The 23,593-nt window shown below is 42.4% G+C and overlaps 1 protein-coding gene across 1 annotated transcript in view; it reads left to right on the top strand.

Moving 5' to 3' along the window:
• PIP5K1B (phosphatidylinositol-4-phosphate 5-kinase type 1 beta) overlaps positions 1 to 23,593 on the top strand; it is a 193,040-nt gene that overhangs the window by 81,694 nt on the left and 87,753 nt on the right. The window contains exons 7-10 of the mRNA XM_039249525.1: positions 14,910 to 15,121; positions 16,696 to 16,779; positions 16,903 to 16,951; positions 20,606 to 20,690. Of these exons, the coding sequence (XP_039105456.1) occupies positions 14,910 to 15,121; positions 16,696 to 16,779; positions 16,903 to 16,951; positions 20,606 to 20,690 (430 nt within the window). The remainder of the gene's footprint in view (positions 1 to 14,909; positions 15,122 to 16,695; positions 16,780 to 16,902; positions 16,952 to 20,605; positions 20,691 to 23,593) is intronic.

The following is a 23,593-nucleotide window of genomic DNA, read 5'->3' as shown; positions in this document are numbered from 1 at the left end:
CTCTCTCACATCTGCTCACATGAAAATAGTAAGTCGCAACACAAGTTCAAAGCAAAAGGACTGCAAGTGCCCAGTGACGATTTCCTTGCTCTGACAAGGAGCTGGTAGGAAAGGTGCTTTAGACAAAGCACTCTCTCAAAGCAGAGACCTTGGTTTGGACAGGGTAGTGAGTTAATGTGCGACCTTCTTCACCGAAGGAGGGAGAGAGGAAAATAGTGACCAAGGAGCACAAAACAAAATTAGGAACCCAAACATTTAATTTTAAAAGATTAATGGAAAGCGTAATCAAGCCCGTTAACACCAACCGATACCAACATACGTGTGCATGAAATCTGATTCACTGAAGAGCAGGACTTCTTTCTGAGAAATGGGACAGTTACAGTGAAGTGGATGGTTTTACAAAGATTCTTTTTCACCTCGTGTGGAGGAGAGAGAGGTGAGGTTCTAGAAGCGCTGTTGGATCCTGTGTGAGTAGCTTTCAAGAATGCTTCTCAACTATAGGCAGAAATGGCAGGCTTATCAAACCAGTGTTTGTTTTAACCCTCCCGTCAAACCAAATGGAGCCTTATAAAAATTTCTGCAGAAAGTTGAGAAATAGGAGGCTGAAAATATCTTCTTCGCCCCTAAGTGAACTCCTTTTCCTTTGCCTAAAAGATCACCTAGAGTTAGAGAATGATTTAAGTATCCCCTGAGGTGTGGTGATGGTTCTATGTCTAACAAGCTTATCACACAGAAATATAAATATACAACAGTTCAACTGAATGGAAGCCAAAGTCCTTGGGCTTATGAAATGGAATGTTGCCATGTCTAGTATATTAGGGTTTTTTGCTGTGGTGTGAAAAGAACCTACCTGTCTTTGATTTTGTAGTTGATTGTAAATGTACAGGTAAGGTCATTGTAGGTTCCCAAATGGAAGGACTCACAAAATATCTGAGGGGAGGGAGGAGAGGGAAGGAACTGTCCCCACTGGGAATCCTGGGAAGCCGGAGGAGGGCCACAGCAGGAAGGGGAAGTGACCTCAGCGGGGTGTGACGATAGCAACTCTGCCTTTGAAGATGAGTCTGGAAAGCCTTTGAGGTTGGCCAGTGTGGATCCGGTTGTGGATGCCAGCGTGAGTCAGTCACATGGATGACCGTGTGAAAGAGAGCAGGACTGTCAACCCTCAAACCAAAGGGGACAACGGGCAGCAAACCCTGGTGGCTTCTAAAATGGCGCTGAGAAGCTCCATAGCTTAGGAGAAGCTTCTGGAGTTTGGTGATGGACAGAGTCACAGAGACTAAAGGAGATTTTGAGAGTTTCCGGGGCCTGGGGAAACGTTACAGACTTCAGAAAATGGCTTAGAACAATCTCGTGGCACGTTACCCAGCTTGCTGTGCGCCCATCACACGTGATCTTGTCTTCCTCCCAGAAGCCTTCAACTCCAGCCAGTGGAAACGCTCGTAACGGGGGAAATCAGTTTGATTTTAACAGAGCTTTATTTTACTCATTTGATATTAGTGCTGAGTCCCCACGCTGCTGCGGGAGTGGGGCCTGCGTGACTTCCTTGTGAAAGGCAGGGTACTTCCTGGGCCACAGGCTAGTTCCAGCGCTACCCAAGCAGACGCACTCATACTGGCTTCTGAGAGGCTTTGGCTCATGTAAATAGCTGTGCATCCCTGTCGGCATCAGTCAGCACATTTTATCTGGCCCCCTCCCCTGCAAGGGAATGTTCCTTTGATGTCCCCAGTGTTCTTCCTTCAAAGACGTTTTTGTAATGGAGCACTTTGATCAGGCGAGTAGAACTCTTCTCTCCTCACTTTCATCCCTTGAAACTCTGCCCTCCTGTATGGTGAGGAATTTCTGCCTCCCCGACAAGAGGGAGGTGGCCAGGAACAATCTGTTATTAATGAATTCATGTATTAAATTTCATCTTTTTATTTCAGAGGGACACAGTCGTGCCCTTTCTTACATGTCTGCCTCAAAAAACCATTTCAGAAGGGGATGCGTTTGTTACTAGACATGTCGGTGGTCCATAGCTCTTCAGGATCCATGGAAGTTAGAACCTGATGTTTCTATTAAATGTCCTTGCCCAACCTGAACGTGAGCCTGCCTGGAGTCCATGCACTGTTCGTTTCTCCCATGTGAAGACCTCACGGGTTAACTTTGCCCCTTTGTCCGCGTTTAGGCAGCTCCAGCTGTTTCCAAAACAAACAGTGCCGGATACTATCACCGTGCTCGCTGAGTCCTCAAGCGCCTGCGAATCTGGCTTCAGATAATCCTCAGGAAGTAGAGGTTGGACCCTCTCTGATGGCCCTCTCTCTGAAAGAGCTCCCTACCTTCTTCCTAGATTATTAGCAATTTCAGAGGGGGAAAAATGGCAACAGCCTCATCTTCACGGAACAATGAGAGCAGTGATCCCAGGTTGCATATTTCCTTTTCTGGACTCAGATGCACAAGGGAAAGTAGATTTTTGTTAATTTTCCACTACGCTTGCTCACAAGAATCCACCTCCACACATGTCAACTTAAAAATTCATAATGTTTCCATCTCTTCTAGTTTGGTTTCCACCAGCCCCCTTTCATTCCTCCATCTTTTTGGGTAAACACCCTTGGAGGTGTTAGGGTTTCGATTACTTGGTGACACTTGGAGATAAGAACATTGCCACTGGCTCCTTTTGTTTTTGTATTTTGTTTCTCTCTTGAATCATCACACTCACGTTACATGGAATGCGGCATTGAGCCATCCTCTTACGCAGTCTTTAATTTTGACCATGTACGTCTTCCTCTTTTAAAAATAAATTATAATACCTCAAGACCCCAAAGACTTCCTGTTACTTCCAACGTTTTTTATCACTTCGCACAACTCACCCCCTAACTATGCACTTGCTATTCTTTTCGGCTGTGAGTTGCTCAGTGTCAGTGGAAACTTTCCCAAACACAAGACTCTTCCTGCCCTTTGGAACCTTTTATGATCTCGGAGTGTGGATTGGCTTGAGTCCTCTGGCTTCGACCACCATAGGACTCTTCATTTGACAAATTCCGCATCACCTTCCTACCGAATTAATCCCATGTCATTCAGCAAATAGGTTTCAGTTATTGCTCTGCATAAGGCTCTGCGTGAAGTCTGGGAGGTACAAAAAAAAAAAAGTGAATAGAGTGTGGTCCTTACCTTTAAGAAGCTTAGAGTTTATAGTTTAAATCCAACCATCAAGTGCTTATATTTATGGCAGACATATACTCCTGTTTTTTCCCCTCTCTTTTCTATTAGAGTGAGCTTCTATAGAAGCTGATGAAAAGGATCCGGGAATCTTACCTCATTCATTGAAGTAGGCATGGAAATGGGCACCAAGTGTGGCTCACGTACGAGTCGCCCTGAGCACCTGGCCCGATGCCCAGAAGATACATAATCAGAAGTTTAATGCATTGCTTTTAAATGTGTTCACAAAATAATTTGTTATGGCATCTTTATTTGTGGAGACAAAGGATCTATAAAGAAACCCCAAAACTCACCCAGTATAGAAGTTGATGTATGCATATGACTGTATATGTGGTCACGTATCATCTTTTAAAATGGTAGACGGCTATTTCTGGTGTCTATAAAATATACTCTGATTATTGCAAGCTTTTCAAGTGAGCACAGAAAGCAGTGGTACGTGTTAATCAAGCACAGCCCTGAAGTCTAAATCACTGCATTCAACACAGTGAAAAACACATTATTGTCATAAGCAGGCTAAGGATTGAATATTTATTTCAGTCTGCTATCCCAGCCAGAATTGTATAGCTTGTCACAGCCTATTTTTTTCTTTTTATTATATTAGCACAGCATACTCCGAGTCTTATTGAGGAAATTAAATTTAATTTAAAAGGCAGTATTCCACTTTAACTGACTTGCACATACAAGTAATTCAGTAAGCCTTACTTACCTGGCATGGAATGACAGACCATTGGGTTCATTTCTGCCCAAACCAGTGCATCCAGGAACATCTACTTGTGTAAAAATCGCAGGAGAATATTTTGAATTGTCTTATATTGTTGAAATTCACACAAGCGTTTTTGCCAATCATATATTCTTTATTCAAGTACTAGACTGTAGGCCAGGTGGGAAAATTACTCAGGGCCTTTGATACATCTTCCTGTCAGCTCCCCATTTTGTTTTCTTGGTTATTCCTTAGATTATCTGTCAGTGAGGGATCAGGTGAGATGAGAATTGAACAGAGCAAGTTTCGTGCTTTAACCACTTGAGATCCCAGATGATTAATTTTCATCTTTGTAGCCTCTCCAACTGCTACCAGCAGAGATAGTAGTAAGCTAAGTCCAAATGTAATATAAATGCATTTCATCTGGGGCTGCCTGGGTAGCTCCATTGGGTAAGCATCCATCTTTGGCTCAGGTCATGATCTCATAGTTCGTAGGTTTGAGCCCTGCATCAGGATTCTCTCTCTCCCTCTTTCTCTGCTCCTCCCCCACTTGTGCCTGCTCTCTCTTTCTCTCTCTCAAAAATAAATAAAAGATAAAATGCATTTCACCTAAGCACCTCAGTAAATTGAACATTATTTTTGAAAAATTCAGATATACACAAAAGGAGACAAAACGGCCTGAAGAACCATCTGTGCCCTGTACCCAGCTTCAGGAATTTTCAACTCCTGGCCAGTCTTGTTTCATCTCACTGCCCTCCTGCCCCCATAGAATTTGAAGTGCATTCTGGGTATCCCATTATTTGACTCAAACATTAAGAATTCCTAAAATCTAAAGACTCCCATTTAAAGAAACAACTATAATTCCATTATCATACCTTTACAAAATTCTTGTCAATGTTCAAATTTCATTTTTTTTTAAAGTAAGCTCCACGCCCAGCATAGAGCCCAACATGGGACTTAAACTCATGGCCCTGAGACCAAGACCTGAGCTGAGCTCAAGAGTTGGACACTTAACCAACTGAGCCACCCAGACACGCCTGAAATCTCTAATTGTTTCAGAAACAGATTGGTTCATTTGGATTAGGATTTACATATGGTCTACTTGTTAAGTACCAGCCCCCCTGCCACACCCCCCTCACTTGTTTATTCATCATGAAGATATTTGTTGAAGAGATTGGTTTGGTTTGTTTATCCTGTTGTCCAGATTTTGCTGATTACATTCTCATAGTTTCTTTCAACATGTGTATCTGTCCCGTTTTTCCTGTAGGTTGGTTGTTGGATCTACAGGTTTGGTCAAATTTAGGTTGGGCTGTATTGTTGGAGTTGTTTCCTTCCATCCAGAGACACATAATGTCATAATGCTTTTCTTTCCATGATGTTAGCAGCTGTTGATGTCCACTGACTAGACCCCTTCATTCCTTAGGGGTAGTGACATGGTGATGTTCTCATTCTTTCGTACAGTAGCCAGGATGCTCAAAGGATTTCCAAACAAGAGAGTGTCTACCGGATAGTAGATACTCGATAAAATACTAGTTGAACAGACTAATTTCCATCAGAACCCCTGTGACATGGGAAGTAATTAGAAACCTTACTTGCCTAAGATCTGATTATGCATTTCTTTTCCTCCTAGAATCCTGAACTTCTCCATTTTCCATAAGGTGTCCCTTACACGCTACTTGAGTTGCATTGTCTTTGCTACAGTTGTTTTTTTTTTTTTTTATGTTTGTTTATTTTGAGAAAGAAAGCACCGGCAGGCATGCGTGCACTCAAGCCAGGGAGGGCAGAGAGAGAGAGAGGGAAAGAGAGAATCCCAAGCAGGCTCTATGCTCTCAGCACAGAGCCCAATGCAGGGCTCCATCTCATGTATAATGAGATCATGACCTGAGCCAAAATCAAGAGCCAGACACTTAACCAACTGAACCACCCAGACGCCCCTGTCACTGTTAGTATTTTTGGTGCTGGGTGCCAATTTTTAAATGTGGCTGTTTTCAAAAGGTCTTTTGGACTTATCCAGTGTTGGCCTTTCTCAGTCTTCTCCCAGCTTACCTTCATGTCTGTACAGACAGATTAGACAAGTGGAGAAACAGAGGACAGAAAAGCTAAGCAGGCCCCGAGATGTGTTTTAGAACAGAACTCCATCTTAGAGTCAACACCAAGCATGCTTGGATGGTTTAACTCCTTCAAGTTGACCCTGCCTGTGACACCCTCTCTTTGAAAATACGTCCTCAAAAATGGTGCTCCCGCTGGATTCTAAGCTCCTCCTGGTTTATAGCAAAATAATCTTGCCTTGTATCTTGCCCTTTAGTTGTGTGCCTACTAATCAGTATGTTAAAAGTCTCTGTAAATAACAGCCTGGCTTCTGCCCTTGACACAGTGTGTATAAATACCTCTGGTGCGAGTACATTGGAAAACACTGTTATCTTTATTCTTCTGACAACAGGGAGCATATGATCACAGTAAATACTTTCAGTACTGAAGATCTGTCACAAGCATTATAATCTTGAAATGCAATATCAACTTCTTATATTTGAAATCCAAGATGTACTATAGTACTATAGATTCTTGCTGAATATTTTGGTGTTCTTTTGTTTGCTCACATGGATAGCAGTATAAAAAAAAAAAAATACACATTTGTGCTCTGATCGGGGTGTGCATCAGGGAGCACAAACCAAAACAAGCCTTTGGTGGGTGGAACAGTCTGGTACATCTGAAAGGAAAAATACAATCACAACCAAGTGTGATGCCATAAAGGGACGCTGATAATGTGCTTCATTTTTCAGAGGGGAGATGTGTTCTCAGTGTTTATGGAGATCATGAGTATAATTTTCAGAAAGAAAACACTTGATACAGGCTTTGAAGAGTCAGGAAGATTTGAAAAGATAGTAAGGACCTTCCAGAAGAAACAACATGAGCAACGCTATCAGGGATTACATCTTTAGAGCACTTTTATGGGTAACTAAGGGATTTCAGGTTGACCAGCCTAGAAGATATGTCTATATAGATGTTAAGTAGAAGACAGATGTTGGCTGGGACCATAGTCACAAGGACCTTCAGTGTCACCTGAGCAATGGTGAGAGACTGAAAGCTTCTGACCTGGTCAGGCGAAGGGGTCAAGAATAGGTAGGAAGGTGGAAGGAAGAGAAGTTGAAATCAAAGCATTAGCACGATGGAATGTTCTGATTATAGGCTGCCGGACTGGGCAGCTTAATGAAAAGAGAAGAAGTCGGGGGGTCTGAAACCCACATCAGAATGATTTTGAACAGAAGAGAGGAGTAGGGGAAAGAGCTGCTTTGGAGGAAAAATAAGCATTTACGGTTACAGAAGGGCAGTTGCATAGAGGTTTCAGAATGTCCAGAAGCTCATTCACCTGGGTGGTTTAGTCGCTTAAGCTTCTGACTTTGGCTCAGGTCATGATGTCACAGTTCGTGGGATCAAGCCCCACATCGGGTTCTGTGCTGACAGCTCAGAGCCTGGAGCCTGCTTCAGATTCTGTGTCTCCCTCTCTCTCTGCCCCTCCTCTGCTTGTGCTCTGTCTCTTAACAATAAATAAATGTTTAAAAAAAAAAAAAAAAGGAAGAACCCCATTGCAGATACACAGGGCTGGAGCCTAGGAGTGAGTTCGGCCTAAAGAAAAGATTTTAGGAATTGTCTATAGAGGGGATAGCTCGACTCTACCACCCACCAGATTTTTTCCACCTCACCCTTGAACTTCCCTTCTGCCATCCACGTTCAAATATCATCTCTTTAAATTTTTTTTTTATTTGATTGTAGCTGACACATGATGTTACATTCATTTCAGGTGTACCGCATCGTGATTAGACAAGTTTAAACATTATGTGGCACTCACAAGTGTAGCTGCTATCTGTCCCCATCCAGTGCTCTCACAGTACCGTCAGCTCTGTTCCCTATGCTGTGCCTTATGTTCTCGTGACTAGTTTATTCTACAGCTGGAAGCCTAGGTCTGCCCTGCCCCTACCCCCATTTTGCTCATCCCCCTACCCCTTCTCTCTGGCAATCATGAGTTCTCTTTTTATTCTTGTTCTTTTAATTTCACATATGAAAGAAATCATATGGTATCTGTCTTTCTGTGACTTATTTCACTTTGTGTAATTCCCATTAGGTCCATCTGTGTTGTCACAAATGGCATTATCTCTTCCTTTCTATGGCTGCACAGTATTTCATCATGTATGTACATCCATGCATCTTATCCGTTCATCTTTCAGTGAACACTTAGATTGCTTTCATACCTTGACTATTTTAAATAATGCTGCACTAAATAAACGGGGGTGCAGATATCTTTTTGAATTAGTGTTGTCATTTTCCTTTTTTTTTTTTTTTTAATTCTTTTTTGAGAGGGAGAGAGAGACAGCATGAGCAGGGGAGGGTCAGAGAGAGAAGGAGATACAGAATCCGAAGACAGGCTCTAGGCTCTGAGCTAGCTGTCAGCACAGATCCTGACACAGGGCTCAAACCCACAAACCATGAGATCATGACCTGAGCCAAAGTCGGACGCTTAACTGACTGAGCCACCCAGGTGCCCTTGTTTTCATTTTCTTTTGGTGAATACCCAGTAGTGGAAATACTGAATCATGGTATTTCTATTTTTAATTTTTAAAAATATTTTTATTTATTTTTGAGAGCGAGAGAGAGAGTGAGCAGGGGAGGGGCAGAGAGAGAGGGAGACAGAGGATCTGAAGTGGGCTCTGTGCTGAGAGCAGAGAGCCCCATGTGGGGCTCAAACTCATGACCTATGAGATCATGACCTACGCCAAAGTCAGACATTTACCTGACTGAGCCACCCAGGTGCCCCTCTGTTTTTAATTTTTTGAGGAACTTTCATACTTTTTTCCACTGTGACTACACCAATTTACATTTCCATCAACAGTGTGCACCGGTTCCCTTTTCTACACATCTTCACCAATACATGTTATTTCTTGTCTGTCTGTCTGTCTGTCTGTCTGTTTTTATTTATTTATTTATTTAGTGAGAGAGAGCAGGGAAGGTGCAGAGAGAGAGGGTGAGAGAAAGAATCCCAGGCAATCTCAGCACCATCACACAGAGCCAGACATGGGGCTCAAACCCACGAACCAAGAGATCATGGCCCAAGTCAAACCCAGGAGTCAAGACGCTTAACCTACGGAGCCACCCAGGCACCGTTCTTGTCTTTTATATTGTAGCCATTCTGATAGGTTTGAGGCAGTACGTCATTATGGTTTTGATTTGCATTTCTCTGATGATTAGTGATGTTGAACATCTTTTAATGTGTCTATTGGGGATCTTTGTGACTTCTTTGGAAACATGGTCTACTCAGGTCCCCTGGCCATTTTTTAGTTGGAGTTTTGTTTTTTCATCTTGAAATGTGTAAGTTTATAACGTTTTGAATATTAACTCCTCATGAGATGTGTCATTTGCAGATGCCTTCTCTCATTCGGGAGGTTGCCGTTTTGTTGATGATTTCCTTTGCATTGCAAAAGCTTTTTATTTTTATATAGTTCCACTATTTGAATCTTGCTTTTGTTTCCTTGCCTTAGGAGCCATGTGTGAAAAAATACTGCTCTGGCTGATGTCAGAGAAATTACTACCTGTGTTGCCTTTAGGATTTTTATGGTTTCCAGTCTCATGCTTAGGTCTTTAATCCATTTTGAGTTTATTTTTGCATATGGTATGAGAACGCAGTCTCCTCCTCTTGCATATAGCTGTCCAGTTTTCCCGGCACCATTTATTGAAGAGACTGTCTTTCCCCCCAGTGTAAATTCTTTCTTCCTTTATTATCAATTCATTGACCACCCAAGTGTGGGTTTACTTCTGGGCTCTCTATTTTGTTCTATTGATCTGTCTTTTTTTGTGCCAGTACCATTCTGCTTTGATTACTATGCCTTTGTAGTATATCTTAAAATCCAGAAGTGTGATACTTCCAGCTTTGTTCTTCTTTTTCAAGACTGCTTCGGCTATTTAGATCACAGGCTAGGACAAATAACAATAAATTGCTATGTAGCCTAAGTATCACCTCCTATCCAAGCTACCGAAATACCCTTTAGTCAAAATTAGGTACCCTTTGTGTGGTGTCTCTCTACAGCTCCCTGACTTTTTTCTTCTAGGCCTTACTCCACCCTGTAATTAGGGTTTGTCAAATGTTGAGGATGATACTATTGTCCATTTTACATCCCCCTGAAGTGCTAGCAACTTCATGGTGCCTGGGACCAAAGTGAACACTCTAGTCTGGTCTGGAGTCAATGAATGTCACTGCTGAGAAGAAGAAGAGAAGAATGTTGAGAGCATTTCAGTGAACGTCTTTGGATGACACGAAGGAAATCGTGACTTGGGAACACGATGATGATCGCAGGGAAAGGCAGCTAGGAAGGGAGAGAGCAAGAGCTAAAGGCACGTGGAGCTTCTGGGGGTGTGGCCAGCAGGGATGATTCTACAGGTGGAGGATTGACAGCGACAGCACTGGCTAATGTTCACTGGGGGCTCTGTTAGGCCAGTTACTGTCCTAAGACTCGATGTGGATTAACTCAGGCTTCACAGTAACTCTGTAAGATTGGAGTTCCCATGATCTCTCTCTTACAGATGAGGAAACAAGGCCCAGAACAGTTCTGTACTTTGCCCAGGGACAAACAGGTGGAGAAGCCATGGGTCAACCAGCCCGCCTGGCCCCAGAGCACAGAGTCTTGACCACCGTGCAGCTGCTCTGGCTCCTTACAGGACGGGGACAGAAAACAGGGCGCTGGGGGCTGAGGAGTGTGGCGCAGCAGGTGGAATAGGAGGAATTGGACAGTCACCCTGTATGACCTTTGGCCATGAAGGGAGGACAGCAGTGCCTGTCATTCTGCGTTAGGACACTTCCCACCCTGTGTCACCAGGGCTCCAGAAACCATCTGTGAACTAAGAGCAGTCCCCACCTGTCACCGGCTGTGAGAACCTGGAGAAGGTGCTTTTTTCTTGAATAGAGAGTTTTGCTCACGTCCTCAGGACACTGCCTCGACATTGACTTGGTTACTGTCTTCCGGTATTTTTATTGTCTTCAGACAGTCCTAGAGAGAGAGGCGGGAAGCAAATCTGACTCTGGCAATAAAGGGGTTAACGGTCTTCCATCTTGATTCCGGTTGCACATGTGTCTGTGAATCAGTCCTGCTTTCCTCTTCTCTTCCGGCGGGGCATTAAAGACTTGCCACAGCTAGATCAAAAAGCACCTGTGTTTGCATTGCACCTTGAGTTTTGCGTGGGCACCGCGTGGGGATGGGGTCCCCTAGCAACAGCCAGGTCAGGCAGACATTCTGGGAAGAAAAAAAAAAAAACGTGTGCCTGAGTGACAGACCTGACGCAGATGTGTGTCTGTCCTGCTGCAGAAGGTTCCGCGTTCTCAAAGCCCACATGTGCCAAGATTTTGGCAGATGTATTAGATTCCTTTAGTTAAAGGAACCGGGAGTGGATACATAAGAATGACTTTGTTCTAATTGATTCAGATCTGCAGTGCACGTGACTAAAATCTGTGCCTAGAATTTTTCAGTACAGAAGCTTTCGAATTTTTTTTTATTTTTTAATGTTTTATTTATTTCTAGGAGAGAGAGAGAGAGCGCGCGCGAGCAGGGGAGGGTCAGAGAGGGAGTCACAGACTGAAACAGGCTTCAGGCTCTGAGCTGGCAGTCAGCACAGAGCCCGACGTGGGGCCCGAACCCAAGAACCGCGAGATCACGACCTGAGCGAAAGTCGGACGCTTAACCGACTAAGCCACCCAGGCGTCCTGGAAGCTTTCGAATTTGACTTAAAATACATGCCTACATATTTATCTTTTCCTTCCTTAACATTTTTTTTTTTTTTTATAAATGGTGGCTTTAACCCATTATCTAACAATCATGTCCAACTTTGCACACAAGGGGAATAAAATTTATCTTTTTTAAGCCTTTCATTGTGAAAGTGGGAGCCTGGCCGCCTCAGCACAATTCAGTGTCCCTCAGAGATTCCAGTAATCCAGTTTAGACTGTTGAAAATGGTTCAAAAAGAAAAATGATTCACTTTAAAAATTTTACATGTAGCTTTTTCTTAGTTAATTCTCTCTCGACGCTTTTTTTTTTTTTTTTAAATCAGGACAGACATTTGGCAATTTAACATATCAGGAGTCCAGATTGGACCCCAGCGTGACTTTGTATCACTTAGAACATGTACCTGTTCCCTCTGGCCTGTCCTGAGGCAAGAGAAGTGACTAGAAGTACAAACCAACCCACTCAGGTTGAATCTTGCTCTGAAGATACAAGAAAAAATATTTCCTAAAGGAAGCTTTTGAACAGGCAGAGCTAACTTGCAGATGGGAAAAGGCAAGAGACGGGATGGGATCATGAAAACCTTTGCATTTTCCTGCCTCTCGGTTTACCTCTCCGGGTGCCTGGTGGGGGCGTCCACACCGTTATCACACGGTCCAATTAGGGTTTGCTTTTGAAGCCAGTTGACCGCTCTGAGGGGACACTTAGCAGTGGGTGGTTCGGGCTGTGTGAGCATGAGGCTGTGAGTTTTGCCCACCGAAAACAGGGCAGTTCCCCCAGATGGACCGTGAGGCCATCGCTTTGTAGCCCGTCGACCAGAATTGCTGTTCTCTCCGCTGCCCTTTTCTTCTTGAACATTCAGCCCCAAACTTTTAATGGGGGCCCAGAAGGGCCCTGGGAAGCAGGCAAAAAACACAGTTGTATTTCTGCTGGCTTTCTGTGCAGTTTTATTTTCAGAAGTGTGAGGTTAAGGATGTTTACTTCAGGATGGCATCTCTAGGCTCTCACACTAGTGTGAGCAGTGTGTCACTGTGCCTTATAATCGGGATGATGATCGCCAGCAATTAATTTGGCATTTTCTTGGTCCCCGGAATTTTTCTCGGCACTTCATCTGCGTTTCCACGTTGAATTTGTACAAAGCACCCCATCCAGTGTATAATATTATTGTCACCATTTTATAGAGGAGGAAACGGGCACAGGGAGGTGACGGAAGCTGCCTGGGTCACAGAGTCTGTGCTCTTCATGTTTTATGTCCTTACCTCAGGACTCAGGAGCTCTGATCACTGTGAGGGGAAAGACTGGTATTTGCAGGTGTGGTCCCTGTGCTGGGTCTGTGATACCGAGCCAGTGAGCACTGAAGGCCGCCCTTGCAGTGTGGGTGAGAAGTACAAAGGCCAAGGACCTTCTACACTGGCTTCCATCAGAAGAAAGCAACCAGTATCTGTTAGTGTTTCTCTTTAAGAAGCCTGGTCCTTGGCAGCCGAGGTGCAAAACTGTCTCGTTTTCGTACATGGCTTCTTGCCGCTGATTGGAGGCGTAAGGCACTGAGAAGCCTCCGTGGAGAACCGACCAAGGGGTCTGATGCTCAAATGCTGGGTCAGTGGTGAGGACCTTTTCCTGCCCACCCATCCTTCCTCCTCCAGTCTTGGCTTCAGGTTAGGGAAGCTCGGTCCACATTGCCATCAGGCCACTCTCTGATCCCTTGGGTTAGAAAGTTCCATGGCCTGAACCTCTTAAATAATAAGATTCTCCTCTTAGCTCTTCCTGCCTCCTTTCTTGAAATACTTGATTTGATCAACTAAAAGGTGAATAAGTGATACTCTGAATAAGTGATGCTCATGGCAGCCTCCTTCCATTCTTCCTCGTTGATGGCAAAGATGTACGAGACCCAAGGATGGCCATGTTTCTGGAAGGCCGCCTGTGTCATGGTTCACAAATCCCATGTCACCTGGTACCCATGAAGTGGCAGCCACAGGTATTTGAATCCTCTGGCCTGACCCCTGTTTCCTGTATCATAAATGTCTGCTCAAAAAGCAACTGGGCTCAGGGGGAATGAGAATCCTAAGAAATGCTGCATGTTCAGTCTCTGGTGAAACACGTACTGTAGACTGATCGTCAGAGGCACTTCCTAACTAGGGGACAGTGACACATTACCATGTTGCTTCTGAGACACCTGCTCTACCATTCAGGCTTGTCATGATTTCTGGGCTTTTGTGATTTCCCGAGCAGCTTTGTGCAAGAAATGACAGGCATTTAAAACTCTGTTGTCAAGGAGAATCATGTACAAACCATGAGGAGAAGAACTTTATCGTAGAGGAAAATGCCCCCTGTTCATGCACTCCTGAAACTTTCCCCCCGCTGTGGAAGCATCCTGAGTGTCACTGGGAAGCCATGTTGGCTGATTCTTCCCTTGACCTTACCTCCCACCATTTTCCTGTCAGAGCATCTCTGCGTCCTTTGGCGGCACCCTATACCTTTATTTTTTATTAATTTTTTATTTCTTTTTTAGTGTTTATGTATTCATTTTGAGGGAGAGGGAGCATCCCAAGCAGGCTCTGTGCTGTCAGCACAGAGTCTGATGCAAGGCTCAATCCTGCAAACCATGAGGTCATGACCAGAGCTGAGATCAAGAGTCTGATGCCCAACTGAGCCACCCAGGTGCATTTGAGATCATAATTTTTAAAAACTCTTGTACGGGGAGGGGAGCCTGGATGGCTCAGTCAGTTCAGTGTCTGACTTCAGCTTGGGTCATGACATCGGGCTCTGTGCTGACAGCTCAGAGCCTAGAGCCTGCTTCAGATTCTGTGTCTCCCTCCCCTCCTCTCCTTCTCTCTCTCTCTCTCTCTCTCTCTCAGTTTGTTCATCTGTAAGATAGAGACAATAGCACCTAGCTCACAGAGTTGTGACAGTTAAATCCGCGGTGACCTACATCGTACCTGGCACGTGGGACATTTTCAATAAATGCTATGAGTGAAAGATTCATGGAGAGTTTGGAAAAGATAGGCTTCCTTTAAATTGGCATTAAAAATATCATCTTGGAGCCACTGTGATAACCCTTGCTAAACAAGACCTAATAACACCCTCACATGTTTTTATTTTGATTTTTCCTCTCTCAGCCGTCCCCAGGGAAGGACGTGGGAATGTGTGTGTGTGTGCATGTGTGTGTCTGCATGTCTGGAGCTCTCTGATTCTCTGCAGATGAGACTTACAAGCCATTTCAGTTGACCGGCCTCCGGATTCTTTCTCTCACTCAGGTACTGGAAAGCTTCAAGATCATGGACTATAGCCTTTTGCTGGGAATCCACATCTTGGACCATTCCCTCAAAGAGAAAGAAGAGGAGAACTCACAAAATGTGCCTGATGCTAAGCGGTCTGGGATGCAGAAGGTTCTCTATTCGACAGCGATGGAATCCATCCAGGGTCCAGGGAAATCTGGGGATGGGACCATCACAGAGAACCCGGACACGTAAGTGTGGCCACCTTCCTGCCCACCTTTCTGGTTGGGGCAGCCCACCTCCGTGGGCAATTAAACGCAATCATCTTCCTTTCATGTTGGCTCTTTGAGAACGGATTCCTATCTGTGCTAAAATGCATTAAGCGGCCTTTATTTCCATTCCTCTTTGGATAAGTAGAGGGGTGGCAATTCTTGGCGTTATTATCATTCTTTGACCCACATGATTTCATTTTTCAGACGGCTTCATCTTTGAACAATGGCTGAAAATATTTCTTACCCCACTTACTGCATATTCAAAACCTGCACCACAACGGGAGGATATACTTTGAATTTGAATAAACATGTATTGAGGCAAACACGTGACAGGAGTTACGCTCACAATTCAGAGCTTCTAATCCACGTAAAAAGATTCTGTTATTTGAGGTCCTGGACCCTGGCAGATGCGGTCCCTTGCCTCAGCCAGATAGGACTGTCACTGCAGGATTCGTTTGCATATAGAAAGTGCATATTGACTAACAGAAACAGTTGCAGCCAAAGAAAATGACTGAAATGGTTGACTGTGTCATGCATGTTTACCAGCTGTGCAGGAGACTCAATGAGGGACGTCGTTTTCATCGGCCATAAGGGACTGCCTTCTGGGAGCCTCCAACAGTGACTAAATCACAGCCAGGTTTCACTTTTGTAAAGGAACTCCATACATACTAAACCTTTAAAAAATCCTTTCTTATGAATCCATCTAGATGTCCAATAATACATTAAACAAACTATTCTATATCCGTATCATGAACTACTACATAGCTATTAAAAAACACATGAGCATTGAATATGAGGAAATTCACATCATTTAGCACATGAAAAATGCAAGTTGTAAAGGATGCTAAGTAAAATGCTTTTGTAGGCAAACAAATGCATATATGTATGCACACATTTACACTGGAAAGGTGTACCAAATGCTGATAGAGCTCTTTGGCATCCTTGGAATGGGTTCTTTTAAATATTTAAAATTTCAGAGTAAATATATAAAAGTGTTGCATTTTTAAGAAGTCGTATTTCGGGGCTCCTGGGTGGCTCAGTCAGTTAAGCATCTGACTTCAGCTCAGCTCATGATCTCCTGGTCCATGAGTGCGAGCCCCGTGCGAGGCTCTGTGCTGACAGCTCAGAGCCTGGAACCTGCTTTGGGTTCTGTGTCTCCCTCTCTCTCTGTCCCTCTCCAGCTCGTGCTCTGTCTCTCTCTCCCTCTCAAAAATAAATAAGCATTTTAAAAAATAAAATTAAAAGCAGTATTTCAGAATACTTCGAGAATCCTTGCTTGCGGTTTTAAAATAGGAAGAATTTTTTGTTTGGAGTCTTCCCATCCAGCTGCCCAGACTTGACAGCTATGGTCTCAGTCTCCTGTGTGGGAAGTACGTCATTCTGGATTCCCAGGAAGACTTTACCCCGGGGCAAAAAAACAAACAAAAAAAGATAAAAGGAGAGCACGTCCAGCATTCTGAAAGTTGTCCATTTTTATTTACAGTCTATTTATTAGAAACTATTTTCACTTTCTGATATATCATAAAATATTCTCTCTTTTGCTCTTTGAACAGAATGGGAGGCATTCCAGCGAAAAGCCATAAGGGAGAAAAACTACTTTTATTTATGGGCATTATTGACATTCTGCAATCATATAGGTAAGTAATTTGGGGGTAAAGCCTTTATGTATTTCAAAATAAATCAACAGAAAGCTCTGAAAAGCCACCAAATGGGAGTGATTTTATATTCTCATTTTTATATGTCTGTCTGTTTACATTTAGGTTAATGAAGAAGTTAGAACATTCCTGGAAAGCTCTTGTTTATGATGGGGTAAGTGACTTAGCATGTTCCTTCTTAAACTGTATATTTTTCTGATTTCTCAGACTTCAAGGTGTGTGTTGGAAGTCACGTCAGCAGACCAAGGGATGTCATTTCTTTTTTTTTTTTTTTTTTGACATTTACTTCTGAAAGACAGAGAGAGACAGAGCACAAGCAAGGGAGGGGCAGAGAGGGAGGGAGACATGGAACCTGAAGCAGCTCCAGGCTCTGAGCTGTCAGCACAGAGCCCGATGCGGGGCTTAAACCCACGAGCCATGAGATCGTGACCTGAGCCACAGTCAGTTGCTTAACCGACTGAGCCACCCACGTGACCCAAAATGATGTCTTATTTCTACATGACATCTCAAGGACCGTCTTATGAGAGGATGCTGGGAAAAGGGGGAGGGAGACTGTTTGGAGAGGCCCTGGGAAGAGAGAACGATTGAAATGAGAGTCTGGGTTCTGACCAGAGTGAGCAGTGGAGTGGTCTGAGCCTGACTGTGGTGGGACACAGCCCCAGGTGTGAACCCTACATTCACCACTTTCCTAACCATGTGATCCAGGCGCATTGCTTATTCCTTGGCTTCCCTTGGCCTGGTTTCCCATCTGTACCAGAGACCTAGTAATAGCCCCAGCACCTGCCTCCCAGGCCTGATAGAAGGATTAAATAAAATAATACACTCTAACGTTCAGCACAGTGCCTAACACAGCAGAGACGTAAGAAGTGAAAACTTATATGCACGTTGTTTTGATGTATGCATGACTAAGACCGAACGGTGTGAAGATCTGTAAGACCCAGAATTACGTAACTATAAAAAAAAAAAAAAAAAAGAAAACAATCAGTTATCAAGAGATGGTCTCCCTCCCCCTTCACCCCCCTCACTCATACACATACACATTCTTATCTAGATGTTACATTCCAAGTCTTTGCTTCTGACAAAACATTTACTGGCCTCAGCCTCCCTCACTTAATAACCTGACCAAAGAATATACTGGCCAAAAGTTTGCTCACGCTTTTTTTTGAAGATGTTCCCAGATGGTTTCCTTTGAAAGAAGATAAATTAGGGATATTATTCTTTTCCTTTATTGGAGAAGAACACTGACTTCCTCAGTTCTGTGGAAGACTGGTAATAACCTCTCAGCATGAAAGATCTGCATTTTGTCCTCAGGCTGAGGAATGGGCTTTGTCAGAATGCACTTGGAAACAACAGGTTCACAAGTTGGCTTCTAAGAAGTAAATGTAGGCTTATTACTCAAATCACAGATTCCTTCTGTTTAAAGGCCAAGATGGTGGACTTTTTTTTCCCTTCCAGCTGACAAAAATAGAGACCGTATAATGCCTTTTACTTGTGGGAATGAGCACTGGGTGTTATATGGAAACCAACCTGACAATAAACTATTTTAAAAAAACAAAAAATAGGGGCGCCTGAGTGGCTTAGTCGGTTAAGCGTCCGACTTTCGCTTAGGTCATGATCTCGCTGTTCGTGGGTTTGAGCCCCGCGTCGGGCTCTGTGCTGACTGCCAGCTCAGAGCCTGGAGCCTGTTTCAGTCTGTGACTCCCTCTCTCTCTGACCCTCCCCTGCTCACGCTGTCTCTCTCTCGCGCCTAGAAATAAATAAAACATTAAAAAATCTAAAAATAAATAAATTAAAATTAAAATTAAAAAAAAAAATATTTTTTTATTTTGGGGAGAGCACAGTGTGGGAGGGGCACTGAGAACGGGACAGAGGATTCTAAGTGGGCTCCGGGCTGACAGTGGTGAGCCCACCAGATGTGGGGCTCAAGCTCATGAACTGCGAGATCATGACCTGGGCCAAAGTCAGATGTTCAGCCGAGCCACCAGGTGCCCCAAGACTGCATAATGCCTTCAACATGGAGAGGAAAACAGTAAACACCTACCCTTTCTGTTTTCTAAGACAACTGTAATTCCTTGTTACCAGACTAAGATTTCTGATCTGAATGTTCTAGTTCCCAACAGGTCAGATGCTTCTAAGAGACCCCTACTCTGTCTAGTTAAAATACATCTTCCATTTTTCAATGTTTTTTTTTTATTTTAATTTTTTAATGTTTTTTATTTATTTCTGAGAGAGAGAGAGACAGCATGAGCAGGGGAGGGTCGGAGAGAGAGGGAGACACAGAATCTGAAACAGGTTCCAGGCTCTGAGCTGTCAGCACAGAGCCCAGCGCAGGACTTGAACCCAGGAACTGTGAGATCATAACTTGTGCCGAAGTCAGATGCTTAACCGACTGAGCCACCCAGGCACCCCAGTGTTCTGTTTCCTTTTTTTAAGAGAATCTCTGTGTTGATTATATATTTGTGGAATTGTATGCAGTAAATAAGACTCGTTTTTGTTTGTTTGCAATGTGCCTTTTAAACAATGTTTCTTCATACCAAAGAGAACCACAGCCCAGCTTCTCTTGGAAAGCAAGGTCTGAGTCTTACTCATCTTGCACCGTAAGATATTTCTCAGTATCTTATGTGCTTGTTGTGAATATGTGTCTGCTTCAGACAGAAGCTGCCAGAAAGCTGGGGGGGGGGGGGGGTGCATGTCAAACCAATAGGAAAGTCCCACCACGAATAGTCTAAAGGTCTTTGACCAAAGAGAGTTCTTCTGTGCTGTGTCCTTCATAACATGCTAATTACAGAACTACCTTATGCCTCCTGTGATCCCCCATTTCACAGATGAAAAAAAAAATGGCGGCACCAAGACACTGCCTTTATCCCAGATCACACAGCTTCTTAAAGTGAGAGCCAACACGAGAACCAGGTCTCCAGACCCCTGGTCTAGTGTGGGGTTTTTCTTCCAAACCTAGACCGGACACGTTACAGCATCTAAACTTAAACTTTTAGAACTTTTTTAAATTAGAATCCACAAACTTAGAATCAAAATGGAACATTAATTTATTTCTGGAAATGTATATCTTGGATAGGAAATAAATGATCACTGAGTAAACATACAGAATTAGCTTCTTCATCCATCTCCTTTCCTGGATTTGTAAAAAAAAAAAAAAAAAAAAAATGTCCCTTCAGTCCTGAAGACTCCTGCTGGGCATGAGAAAATTGAGTTAACAGTTTAATTCAATTCAATTCTATCTAATTAGCAGATAATTCAGCACAACGGAGGTCATCAGTCAGCCTTGTGCCCTAGGAATCTTCCCGTGTTTTCCACCTTATTACTAGGAGACAAAACCAGTGCTCGTTTTTTTTTAATCTAGGTGTCGTTTTTCCACTAGGGTTGTTTTGCTTATTTATGTCCCCAAGTTTTGTCCCCAACTGAAAACGTTTTCCTTCATTTCAGATGACACTTGAGGCACTGGTTGCCCATGTTTGGAAAAAAAAAAAGAATCCAAAAACCCACGTGGCACACAACGGATATGACACTGGATGCTTCATAAAGCAGCATCTTTTTGCTAGCTCTCCCCAGCCCCTCTTCACACTCTGTTTCATCATGAATATCTACCGTCTTTGCTCAGATTCTCTTTGCCGCCTTCTGCAGCCTGACTCCTGGGCACCCCAGGTCACAAGGCATTCCTCTTCTCTGTCTCCCAACATCCATACCTTCTGGTTGAGGACGTTGGCTTAACAGAGAACCAATTGCATTGTTCGGTCTTCTAGCTTAAAGTGAACTGCAAGATAAACCTGTGGTAACTGCTTTGTATTTTCAGGATACTGTTTCAGTTCATCGACCAAGCTTTTATGCTGACAGATTCCTAAAGTTTATGAATTCCAGAGTTTTCAAGAAAATTCAAGGTAAGATTCTCAGAATTCTTTTTTTTTTTTTTTTTTTTTTACTTTGAGCACTTACTTGCAGGCTTTCTGGTGTGTATCTTTGCGAATTTTAATTGGAAGGCTTTGGACTAATTTATCTCCCAAAAGCTGTGATGACTTAATAATTATATAATTACCAATAATTTACTGATTCCATTATCATTAGAGTCTTAACCTGGTGGAAAAAAATTATAAATGGCCTAAATATCTAATCCTGTATTACACAGATTATACAGATTATATATTATTTAATATATTATGGTACAATCTAATGGAATAATATGTACAATAAAAATCATATACTAAAGGTACATTTAGTCCTTATAGGCATAGATTTAGTCACACACACAGACACACACACATATATATAGTTCATTGGTTTGCATATGTAAATTCACAACAAATTCTAATGGAATATATAAAAACCAGATACATTAACAAGAAAAAGGATAAAAACCAAATGATCATCTCAACAGATGCAGAAAACACACTAGACAAAGTACAATATTCACTCATGAAAAAACTTTCCACAGAGTAGGTTTAGAGAGAACATACCTCAACATAATAAAGGTCATATATGAAAAACCCACAGCTAACATCATACACCATGGTGAAAACCCGAGAGCTTTTCCTCTAAGATCAGCAGCAAGACAGGTATGTCGACTTTGACCACTTTTATTCATTGTAGTACCAGAAGTCCTAGCCACAACAGTCAGGCAAGAAAAAGAAATAAAAGGCATCCAAATTGGTAAGGAAGAAGTAAAACTTTGACTATTTGCAGATGACGTGATCCTCTATATAGAAAACCCCAAATACTCCACCAAAAAACTATTATAACTGATTGATGAATTCCATAAAGTCAAGGATACAAAATTAATACAGAAATCCATTGTATTTCTATACAGTAATAATGAAATAGCAGAGAGAAATTAAGAAAACATTCCCATTTACAGTCACACCAATTATAATAAAATACCTAGGCATAAACTTAACCAATGAGGTGAAATATCTGTACTCTGAAAACTATAAAATTATTGGTGAAGGAAATTGAAGATGACATAAACAAAGGGTCAGATATTCTATGCTCGTGGGTTAGAAGGGAAAATATTATTAAAATGTCCATACGACTTAAAGCAATCTACCAATTTAGGGGTGCTTGGGTGGCTCAGTCAGTTAAGTGTCCGACTCAATTTCAGCTCAAGTCATGATCTCACGGTTATGAGTTAGAGCCCCACGTCAGGCCCAAGTGCTGGCACTGTGGAGACTCCTCAAGATTCTCTCTCGCTCTCTCAGCCCCTCCCCCACTCTTTCTCTTTCTTATCTCTCTCAAAAATAAATAAACTTCTTTTTTAAAAATGCAATCTGCAGATTTAATGCAATCTTTATCGAAATACCAACAACATTTTTCATGGAACTAGAACAGATAATCCTAAAATTTGTATGGAACCACAAAAGACCCCAAATAGCCAAAGCATTCTTGAAAACGAAGAACAAAGCTGGAGGTATTACAACCCCAGATTTCAAGATATACTACAAAGCTGCAGTAATCAAAACAGGATAGTACTGGCACAAAAATAGATCCAGAGATCAGCAGAACAGGATAGAGACCTGAAGTAAATCCATGCCTGAATTGTCAGTTAATATATGACAAAGAAGGCAAAAATATGCAATGGGGAAAATTCAGTCTCTTCAAAAAATGGTGCTGGGAAAACTGGACAGCTGCATGAAAAAGAATGAAACTAGATCATTTTCTTATACCATACAGAAAAATAAACTCAAAACGGATTAAAAACTTAAATGTGAGACCTGAGACCATAAAATTTCTAGAAGAAAACATGTGCAGTAATATCTTGGATATCATCCTAAGAAAAATATTTATGGATGTTTCTCCTGAGGCAAAGAAAACAAAAGCAAAAATAAACTCTTGGGACTATACCAAAATAAAAAGATTTTGCACAGCAAAGGAAACCTACTAAATGGAAGAAGATACTTGCAAATGATATATCTAATAAGGGGTTAATATCCAAAATACATAAAGAACTTACACAACTCAACACCACAAAAAATATCTGATTAAAAACTGGTCAGAGGACCTGAATAGACATTTTTCCAAAGAAAATCTACAAATGGCCAACAGACATGTGAAAAAATGCTCAGCATCACTAATCTTCAGAGAAATGCAAATCAAGCTGCAATGAGGTATCCCCAGTCAGAATGACTAATATAAAAAGACAAGAAATAACAAGTTTTGGTGAGCGTGTGGAGAAAAGGGAGCCTTCATGCACAGTTGGTGAGAATGTAAATTGGTACAGCCACTGTGGAAAACAGTAAGAAGTTTCCTCAAAAAATTGAAAATAGAAATATCGTATGATCCATTAATTCCACTACTGGGTGTTTACCCATAGAAAATGAAAACACTCTTTCAGACAGATATATGCACCCCTATGTTTACAACAGCATTATTTATAATAGCCAAGATATAGAAGTAACCAAGTATATATCTATAGATGAATGTATAAAGAAGATGTGAGGTAGGTAGATAGACACACATACACACACACATTTACACACAGTGGAATATTATTTAGCCATGGAAATGAGATCTTGCCATTTGAAAACACGGATGGACCTAGAAGGTATTATGCTAAGTAAAATAATACAAAGATAAATGCCACATAGTTTCACTTATATGTAGAATCTAGAGAATCAGAATGAATGAACAAACTCTTTTTTTTTTTAATGTTTTATTTATTTCTACGAGAGAGAGAGAGAGACAGCATGAGCAGGGGAGGGTCAGAGAGAGAGGGAGTCACAGACTGAAACAGGCTCCAGGCTCTGAGCTGGCAGTCAGCACAGAGCCCGACGCGGGGCTCGAACCCACGAAC

Source organism: Hyaena hyaena, unplaced genomic scaffold (assembly GCF_003009895.1).
Source record: "Hyaena hyaena isolate Hyena2069 unplaced genomic scaffold, ASM300989v1 scaffold_341, whole genome shotgun sequence".
NCBI classification, from domain to species: Eukaryota; Metazoa; Chordata; class Mammalia; order Carnivora; family Hyaenidae; genus Hyaena; species Hyaena hyaena.
The sequence above is the reverse complement of the archived record's forward strand: the minus strand, read 5'-3'. Positions and strand labels throughout refer to the sequence as shown.